Raw genomic sequence first — 10,727 nt, 5'->3', positions numbered from 1 at the left:
ATGACATTTTTCCATTTGGTTGTGGATTGGATTGGAGTGACATTGAAGACTTCATGTTTGTTTGTCTACTACTATAAATTTGTGATTTTTCATATGCAACACTGACTGGTTAAATGAAATGACATTTTTCCATTTGGTTGTTGACCACGTGAATTTAAATGTAGGAAGATATATAATTTTATCACTTGAGGCATGGACTCATTTTGTTGTGATGCCAAATATTTTAAGTACTTGCATATGTTAAGATGATGATTGCCATGTGTCTTGCCAACCTACTACTTTTCAATCAAAGTATTTTTGCCAGAAAACAGCAAACGTTAATTAAGCATTGGTGCCAAGGGCGAAGTGCTCAAAAGTTCAAACCAACCTTCTAGAGGTATGGCCAAGGAGGTAACTGTTAAGAAAACGAAGTCCCTAGATATAATTTAAAGTAATATATATTAGAAGAGTTGGCACCTGGTTATATATATATATATATACAATACACATACATAATAGTTTCTTGACTAGGCCAATGATGTGTTTACATGATTGTTTTGGCACCAGTACCACAGATCATAACAACACTACTGATATGACCATTCCAAATGTTCCAAGCATCATCAAAGGTCACTTTTCCTTCCAAAAATTCCTGATTTATTAAAAATCAAATGATAATTTTATGGCCTTGCAATTGCTTTTGAGACATCCTAGGAAACCCTGGCCACAACACATTTAATGGATGGTGCATGGGTGAGAATTTTTCAAAATTCAATATATTTATTAAAATATATATGTACTATTTATATAGAAATAAATTTATAAATATATTTAAATTTTATAAAAATAAATTAAAAAAATGATAACCAAACATTTTTTTTTTTTTTTTTTTTTTTTTTTTTTTTTTTTTTTTTTACAACAGTTGAAGTTACCAAACATGTTTTTCATGTTTCTGTTCCCGACATTTCCAAAACAAAACATTGTTCCCAAACGTACTTCCGATTTTTGCCAAAACACTCCAATAGTAAAAACGCTGTTTCTGTTTTAGCCAAAAACAAAACGCCTAAAGTAAAACACATGCCAAACGGGCCCGAAGTAATAACATCATTAAGAGTTATCGTTTGAACATCACAAACTTCCATTAGGGCAGAGCGAGTCACTGCCTCCTGAGATAAACTATTAGAATCATGGAGCCTATTATTCATCTCTCTCCAAATAAACCATACCCCTGCAGCAAAAAGACTTTGAAGTGTTTTGGAAATCTGATTATCATCTAAGTGAACAAATCCCACACTGAAATAAGCTCTTACAACTGTTGCATCTCCCACTCTAAGACACCCCCTAACCATCTCCAAACCCCCTGTGAAAATTGACATGAGACAAAGACATGGTCAGTAGTATCAATATTCTGTTGACACAGTGTGCACCTTACTGCTAGAATAACCTTTCTTCTCTGCAAATTTGCCATGGAAGGCAATCGATCAAGTAGAACCAACACTGCTGTGATAGACCATCTAGGACGAGCCTTACCCCAACATACTTTGTGCCAAGAAACTTCAGTAGTAGCTATTCTAATACCATTCCAAGCTGTTTTGAAAGAGAACCAACCCTCATCCCACAACAGCTTATCCTCTCCTCCATTAATCACTACATTCTGTAGAAACAATCTAACTGGAGTCAAAAACTCACTTTGTAAAGTGTAGGTGTCCCAAACCCCATTCTGAATCAAATAACTAACAACAGCCTCTCTGTGTAGCTGTAGGCTCCGGACAACTCTGTGACCAAACACAGCACTAAATAGTTAGCCATGACACCAAGGATCCTTAAATAACAGAGTATGACGTCCATCCCTAATTTGGAATTGAACGTGTTGTTGCATCACATCTCTCACTGCCACTAAAGATTTCCAAATAGGAGAACTGGTTTGCTTTACCACCACATTCCAATAATCAGAGTGCTGAGTGTACTTGAACTTATACCATAAAATCCATAATCTATCCTTGGTTGTTAAAAAATTCCAAGCTAACACGCATCGAGATGCTAATTGAAGATTAGAGAGCTTTCTAATCCCCAACCCCCCTTCGGATTTTGGTTGGGTCACTCTGTCCTAGTTCAATAAATGTAACTTCTTTGTATCTTCTTTACTTCCCCAAAGAAAATCTCTACACTTCTTTTGAATTTGATTGATGACTGCCACAGGGATATCATATATGCTACACCAGTACTGAAAAATAGGCATAACCACAACTCTTATTAATTCCAACCTACCTGCTAAAGACAACAACTTTGTATTCCAGCACATTATCTTATTAGCAACTTTGTCTAGTAGCTCCTTACAATGAAATTTCTTTAGCCCAGTTGGACACAAAGGTAACCCTAGGTATTTAATTGGAAAAGTATCTTCTGTACACTTCAGAACCTGCAGTAGAGCATGTTTCCTTCTCACTGCTCTTGAGAATAGGACTTTACTTTTTTGCTGATTGATTTGTAAACCTGTAATCTCTTCAAGTCAACTGAAAATATCAGCAATAACACCTGCATTATAAACAGAAGCCTCACAGACCAACATTAAATCGTCTGCAAAAAATATGTGAGTTAGAGGTTCGTGAAACTTTTCCATAGATTGCAACACTGTTAACTCCTTCTTCTGCACAGCATCAACAACTAAGGTAGAGAAAAGTTCAATAATCAAAGTAAACAAGAGAGGAGATAAAGGGCAGCCTTGTCTCAACCCTCTCTCTGGATGAAAGAAGCCAGCAGGTGACCCATTTAAAAGACATTACTACCCTTGTGTAATGACCCAAACCCGAGAGTTTGAATCGCTAACTGGGTCCTAACCCAAACCCGAGGTCAACAAAAGACGTTACCATTATTTCCTATGGCAATACATAATATACGTGTCATCCCAGGGTTTATAAATAATAATTATACTAATAATAATAACAATATGAGATCATAGCTTCAAAATAGGTCAAACAGTCTACTAACCCATCAAAACCTATAAAGGAACGTCGTCCGCCACTTCCTTTCCCAAACTTGAAAATGGTTAAAAGAATGGGGTGAGCATGTAGGAGGTGTCTAAGACACATCTCTTATGACCGCGTGAATCCACATATAGAATAAAAATTAAGAGAACGGGATCATACTATACCAGGGATACAATCCATAACCACAACGTCAAATATAACCACGATTGTCATCAAAGTCACAAGTATACCATGTATGACAATGAAGTGCAATGCCATGCCCATGTCGCTCCCCTTATCCAAAACATCTCCGTTTCAACTTCCAAACCGTTAGTGTAATCCGACCCAAGGCACCTCCAAGGCGTCACGAAAGGAGGATTGGCTAACTATCCATGACCATAAGGCACCTCCAAGGCGTCGCATCCGTCCTAGTTACCTCAACCACACTCCTTTCTAGACTACACTAACACCACGGACCACTAGGCACCTCCTAGGCATCCGGTTTTCACAAACATATTTCAAAAAAATATTTCCTAAAAACAATTTCATTTGTTTTCTAAAACAATTTTCCCTTTCTTTTTTATTTCCAATGGATGCAAGAATGCTTCATGCTTCTAAGCATAATTGAACAATAAAATTTTACATGCTCTTCTACATCATCATTAATTTATTATTATTATTTTATAGGAAATTCCAAACAATTATTTCACAACCACAACATCAATTTCCATAGCAATTAAGAATTCACAAGTCATACAATATACCAAAATTAAGCATGCTTCTTCACAATAATGTAAATAGCCATGTATACATCAATTTCCATAGCAATTGAGAATTCACAAGTCATACAATATACCAAAATTAAGCATGCTTCTTCACAATAATGTAAATAGCCATGTATATAACCCAATTAGCAAGTAAAACACATTTGTCGTTATAAGCACATACAACCACAATAGCAATGGACAAGATAATTAAAATTAAGCATGCTTATGGTCAAATTAAAGAGGAAAATTCACAAAAATCCAAAAAGTCATGGATTAGAACACCCTACCTCAATTTTGTAGAAAACCCTCAAAAGGGTCCAAATTTTCGGAATTCCTAAGATGCACCAAATAACGAATTGCTTGTACTCACACGTAGATCTCGCCGTACTCTCCGATTTACCGCAAACGACACCCAAAAATTCCAAAAGACAAGAGATAAATCAAGGATTTAAGTCTCACTTGGAAAGAAAAAAGAAAATGAAATGAGAAAAGGGAGAGAAAGTGAGTTACGGGAAAGAGAGAGAGAGAGAGTTGTGAGGCCATATGTGGCCTTCATGCCATTTAAAGATAAGTGGTGGGTCCCACCACTTTTTTTTTCATTTAATACATATATATATATATATAAGTCATAACATCACATTCTCCCCAACTTTAAAAAATTTCGTCCCCAAAATCTATCTTCCTTAAAGAAGGAAGCCCACAGCCACACACCTTTTTGGGAAACACATTATCAAATCGCAGGACTAAGAACTCAACAACCTTATTGCCTTTGACCCGGTGCCAATAGGCAATCATGTATACTATGTATTGCCATAGGAAACAATGCTGACGTCTTTTGTTAACCTCGGGTTTAGGTAACGACCCAGTTAGCGATTCGGACCCTTGGGTTCGGGGCATTACAAAAATGGTATCCGAACACGTATATTATGTATTACCATTTTTGTAATGACCCGAACCCGAGGGTTCGAATCGCTAACTGGGTCCTTACCCAAACCCGAGGTCAACAAAAGACGTTAACAATAAAGAGGCAACTTTATTTGCCTTTTTCCTTTGTAAGGCGATTTTTGCGCGATTGAGAGGCGACTAAGTTTTTATATGCATAATGGAGGGAGGATCTCCCTCCTCCTCCCTTCCGACGGTGTCAATAGGCCGGGACTCTCCTCCTTCACCTCCTTCATGGCGTAATCTCTTTAGTTCCTCGTCCTCAAACACTTTTACAAATCTCATATATCACAGTGTAAATAGAGGCTCCAAGGTTTCAATTACGGAATCGGATGTTTCAGAAGGTATTGCATATTGAAAGAATTCGGTTATAGGATATGTTATGGGTAAAAGGCCATATTACCATCAGTTCAAGGCATATGTCAAAAAATGATAGGATAAGAAAGTTACGGTGGTTTATTTAAAGGATAATTTTTTCATGGTTCGGTTCGAATCGGAAGAAGATGTGGTGCGGATTCTTTCAAGAATTCATACTTTTAAAGGTCGCCCTATTATCATTAAGCAATGGAATAAAAATGTCAATTTTATGAAGGAAGTGTTTAATTCAGTCCCAGTGGGGATTAGAATTTACGGTCTTCCTGTTCATTGTCATTATGCTGAAGTGATTTTGATGGTGTGTTCTCAGTTCTTTAAGCCCATACATATGGATAATCTGGACCAACATAGAGATAAAGGAGATTTTGTCCGGGTGATGGTTGAAGTGGAAATCACTGAAGCATTGCCAGATTCGATGGTGATTGATATCCATGGTTGTGATTGTAATCTTACACTTGAATACGAATGGAGACCTAAACTATGTGGAATGTGCAAAAAGGTTGATCATATGGAAGATCGGTGTCTGTTGAAAGTGATGCAAAACAGACCAAAGAAGCCAGTGGAAAAATGGGTTATTAAGCACAAGCGAAAAAATGTCATCGTTGATGAAGATGCTATGGAAATGTCCAAGAGGCCTGGTGTGATTCCTTCACCAGCTCCAGTTCTTACTACTAATGGTTTTGCGGTTTTGGAAGATGTACAGGAAATGGAGAAGAACTCCATTGACATTGTTGATGCTGAGGTTTCCATTATCATGAATCCGGCCACTCCAATAGGGTTGGACAAAGACCCTGTTGTTAATGTAATGGTGGACTATAGGAGTGGGATAAATGATTCTGTGATTGAATGTCCAGTTAATACTGTTGTTTTTAATACGGAGGTTATTTCTGAAGTTAGGATCTCCTCAAATCAAGATGCTACTCCAGAAGTTAAAGTAGCTCTGAATGAGGAAACAAATTCGTCAGGCTCGGAAAGATTTAAGACTAAGAAACAGAAGTCAAATAAGAAGGACCCTGTCCCTGTTACAGATAGAGTAACTAGGGCATCAAAGTTTGGTGGAGTATTGCCACCTCTTCTACCCCGTTTTTTATGATTGGTTGTTGGAATGTTAAAGGGCTTAATAGACCCTCTATGCAGAAAGAAGTTAGGCAATGGGTTCTTGCTAATAAATTTGCCTTGGTTATTTTGGTGGAGACTAGAGTTAAAGTTATTAAAGTAGTTCGTATTCAGAATAAAATTTATTCTTCTTGGAATTGGATACCTAATTATATGGCGAATACGTTAGGGAAGATCTGGATTGGGTGGAATAAGGTTGTTTTTTATGTTATTTTAGTGAAAGAGGAGGCTCAAACTATGCTTCTTAAAGTTAAACATTTTCATTTAGGTCTCACATTTTGGGTTTCTTCTATCTATGCTGCTAACACAGTTCAAGAAAGAAAGGTATTGTGGTCTGATTTGAAAATTCATGCTTCCTTAATGGATGAGCCGTGGCTTGCTTTAGGAGACTGGAATATGGTTCATTTTCATAAAGAGAAATTAGGTGGTTTGAGGGTTACTCAGGCCAATCTTGATGAAGTTAACTTACTTGTTAAGGACCTAAAAATGGAAGACATTCCAATTAATAATGGGACTTGGTCCTAGTGTAATAAGCAAAGGATTCAGAAGAGAATTAATGCTAAGTTGGATAGAGTTTTGGCTAATGATAGTTGGTTCAATTTATTCACAGATTCCAAAACTTATCTCACTTACGCTTCTTTGTTTGACCATTATAGTTTTGCAGTTAAGTGGCATATGGACAGTTCTGAAGGTCCTAAGCCCTTTAAATTTCTGAAGATTTGGTGCTTGCAGCATGAAGTTGAGGATGTTATAGCTCAAGCTTGGAGTTGTGCTGTCTCTGGAAATCCTTTTCATCAGCTGCAAAGGAAGCTTAGAGAGATTAAAGCTGCTATTAAGGTTTGGAATCTCAAGAAAGGCACAACCTCTGAGTAAGTTAAGGTAGCTATACATGATCTTGAGGTGGTGTAGCTTCAGCTTCTGAATGATCATCTGAATCAAGACTTGATTGATAAGGAGAGAGCTTTAAGCCTTGATCTTCAACATTCTTGTGATCTTGAGGAAGTTGTTTGGGCTCAGAAATCTCGTCTCACTTGGCTTAAGGAGGGAGATAAATGTTCAGCTTTCTTTCATAATGTGGTCAAGTAGCGTAGATGTAATAATGCTATTACTTGTTTGAAAAATACAGATGGGGAGGTTTCGGAAGATCCAAAGGTTATTAAGGATTAGCTAGCCAAATTATATGACAATTTTTTTTATACTTCAAACTTTGTTGATAATTCGGTTAGAAGGCCTAGAAAGTCTCTCTGAGAGGAGGCTGGTAGCACTTTGAACTGTGATTCAGTACTGAAGAAGTCAAAAACGTAGTGATGAATTTTAATCTGGATAAATCACCAGGTCCAGATGGTTTCCCAACAAGGTTTTTTCAAAGATATTGGAGTATAGTTGGGATTGATGTTCTTGCTGCAGTAATGCTTTTCTTTCATAATAATTCTATGCCTCTTAGGGTTAAAGCTACTTTCCTTGCTTTGATTCCAAAGGAGGGTCATGGTGATAATATTGCTAACTACAGGCCTATTTCTTTGTGTAATTTTACCAATAAGATCATTGCTAAAATTTTAGCTAATAGACTTAGAAGTGTGATGTCCACTTTTATTGGTTTGGAGCAATCTGCGTTTGTTAAAAGGCATTGGATTCATAATAATATTATTCTTGTGACGAATATGATTAAAGGTTTTGGTCTCAAAAGGGGGGATCCATCTATGGCTCTGAAAGTAGACTTGAAAAAAGCTTTTGATTCAATTGAGTGGAGTTTTCTTGAAAATATTATGATGCTACATGGGTTCAGTGACAAATGGATTTCTTGGTGTATGAAGTGTGTCTCCAATGTTAATTTCTCTATGCTCTGTAATGGAGTACCTGCCGGCTTCTTCTCAGCTTCTAGGGGCCTGCGACAGGGATGTCCTCTTTCCCCATTGCTTTTTACTTTAGTTGTTGAGCATTTCTCTTCCTTTATGGCAGCTAGTATTAATGATGGATCCATTAAGCTCTATAACGCGGCTGTCAATTCTGGTTTGAAGATTTCTCATACTTTTTATGCCGATGATTTGCTTATTGTTGTTAAGGCTAGAATAGGTATTGCTCAATCAATTGTGGATGTATTTGAGAAATTTACAAGTGGCACTAGACTCTCTATAAATAATAATAAGAGCTCGGTAATTTTTTCTAAAGCGGTTCGGTGTAAGAATCGGAGTTTGCAAGTTTTGAAGTTCAAAGAAGAAAATTTCCCTTTCAAATATCTGGGTATCCCTTTGGCTAATAGTTCTTTGAGAAGTTTTGATTACAAGCCTCTAATTGACAAAGTTGATGCTCGGTTCAATCACTGGAACACTCTTAATCATTTTATGGCTGGTATGATTGAGCTTTTGAGATCAGTCCTTTACTATTTTCTTTATCTTTGGTTGTTTGGCTTTAAAATTCCATGGGGCTATAGGATCACTCTCGAAAAGAAGTTTAAGAAATTTTTATGGAGTGGTAAAATAGAGAGCACTAAGATGTCTCAGATTAAATGGAGTCAGGTTATGCTCCCTCGTGATGAAGGAGGTTTTAATCTACGTCGGATCAGTGACATTGATGTTACTTTTAAGCTTTTAATCTGTTGGGGCTTTGTTCAAAAGAAAGATAATCTCTGGATTAAGTGGCTGCAGGCTAGATACTTGAATTCTTCTAATTTCTGGACAATTAATTCTAGAACTTCTGATTCAGTTATTTGGAAACAGATTTTGGAGGTCCGAGATCAGTTGTTACCTCACCTTGTGTTTAAAGTGGGTATTGGGAAGTCTTTCAATTTGCTTCGTGATCCTTGGTGTACTTCTTTTTCGATTGCTCATAGATTTGGGGTAGTGTTTTTTAGAAATTTTGATTCTATGGCTAAGGTTGAGTCCATTGTTCATGGAAATCAATGGCATTTTCCAGAGTTTTTTCCTTCCTTGGCTAGAGATTTTATTTTTAGATTGCAAATATATGTTGGTCAAGACACTATTCTTTGTCAGCATGGCATTTTTTCTTTGAAAGCAGCGTGGGAAGTGTGCAGATTGCGGGATCAAAAGCTGAAATGGTTTAAGCTTTGTTGGAAGGGTTGTAGACCTCGGACAGTTGTGGTTGTTCATATTATTATGCTGAATAAAAATCTTTCCTTTGTGAATTTGCAGAAGAGGGGTTTACAGGTGTCTTTAGTGTGTCACAATTGTTTTGTTAATGCAGATTTTAATGCTCATTTGTTCTACTCTTGTCCATTGGCTAATAAGGTTTGGAAGGATTTGTTCAAATTGTTTAAATATCCATTACAAGACTTCATCTCTATGGATAAGATTGTGGATTGGTTTCTACTTAATGCTTCTACAAAGAGAACTAAATCTAAGATTCTTAGGACTGTGTTTTTGCCACCATTTGGATAATTTGGAAGGCTCAGAATAAATATTTGCATCAAGGTATCCAGGAAGATGTGGATCAATTAGTCAAGCATGTTATTTGGGAGACCCTTCTTTTTCATAGCTTCTATCTTTTGGAGCTGCTTAAATTATTCAATTAGCTTGATTGTTACAATTTTTTGTTTCGGTTTGCTTGATCTGGAAGTGGGCTTGTCTACTTTTAGATTAGTTGTTTGGAGAGATTCCACCTTTTTTGTACATATTTTCTTTTGTTTATAAAACCACCCATTCAGGAAAAAAATAAATAAAAAAAAAATAAATAAAAAAAATAAGTCGTTAACATTCTTTCCTATAGCAATACATAATATTCGTGTCATCCCAAGGTTTATAAATAATAATTATAGTAATAATAATAATAATATGATATCATAGCTACAAAATAGGTCAAACAATCTACTAACCCATCAAAACCTGTAAAGGAACGTCGTCCGCCACTTCCTTTTCCAAACCTGAAAAATGTTAAAATAATGGGGTGAGCATATAGGAGGTGTCTAAGACACACCACTTATGACCCCGTGAATCTACGTATAGAATAGAAATCAAGAGAACGGGATCATACTATACCAAGGATACAATCCATATCCACAACGTTAAATATAACCACAATTGTCATCAAAGTCACAAGTATACCATATATGACAATGAAGTACAATGCCATACCCATGTCGCTCCCCTTATCCGAAATATTTTCGTTTCAACTTCCAAACCGTTAGTGTAATCTGACCCAAGGCACCTCCAAGGCCTCACGAAAGAAGGATTGGCTAACTATCCATGACCACAAGGCACCTTCAAGGCGTCGCATTTGACCTAGTTATCTCAACCACACTCCTTTCTAGACTACACTAACACCACGGACCACTAGGCGCCTCCTAAGCGTCCAGTTTTCGCAAACACATTTCAAAAAAAAATTCCCAAAAATAATTTCATTTGTTTTCTAAAACAAATTTCCCTTTCTATTTTATTCCCAATGGATGCATGAATGCTTCATGCTTCTAAGCACAATTCAACAATAAAATTTTACATGCTTTTCTACATCATCATAATTTTATTATTATTATTATTATTGATAGGAAATTCTAAACAATTATTTCACAGCCACGACATCAATTTCCATAGCAATTAAGAATTCACAAGTCACACAGTATACCAAAATT

General features: G+C 36.5%; 1 protein-coding gene across 1 annotated transcript; it reads left to right on the top strand.

Annotated features, from left to right (window-relative positions):
- Positions 1 to 6,298: 6,298 nt before the first annotated feature.
- On the top strand, positions 6,299 to 7,231 carry LOC132309227 (uncharacterized). The gene is made up of 3 exons (XM_059807554.1): positions 6,299 to 6,663; positions 6,802 to 6,982; positions 7,055 to 7,231. The coding sequence occupies exons 1-3, from the start codon at positions 6,299 to 6,301 to the stop codon at positions 7,229 to 7,231; spliced, it is 723 nt and encodes a 240-aa protein (XP_059663537.1).
- The last annotated feature ends 3,496 nt before the right edge of the window (positions 7,232 to 10,727 follow it).

This window comes from Cornus florida, unplaced genomic scaffold, assembly GCF_030987335.1.
Source record: "Cornus florida cultivar Cherokee Brave unplaced genomic scaffold, ASM3098733v1 CherokeeBrave_3.0.0_Hap2_Chr05, whole genome shotgun sequence".
NCBI lineage: Eukaryota > Viridiplantae > Streptophyta > Magnoliopsida > Cornales > Cornaceae > Cornus > Cornus florida.
This window is presented reverse-complemented; position numbering and strand designations above follow the sequence as displayed.

Coding starts and splice junctions, on each gene's coding strand:
- LOC132309227 (XM_059807554.1), top strand. CDS start 6,299: ATGGCGAATACGTTAGGGAAGATCTGGATTGGGTGGAATAAGGTTGTT. Junction 6,664..6,801: donor CCAATTAATAATGGGACTTG/GTCCTAGTGTAA, acceptor TGACCATTATAG/TTTTGCAGTTAAGTGGCATA. Junction 6,983..7,054: donor AGATTAAAGCTGCTATTAAG/GTTTGGAATCTC, acceptor GAGGTGGTGTAG/CTTCAGCTTCTGAATGATCA.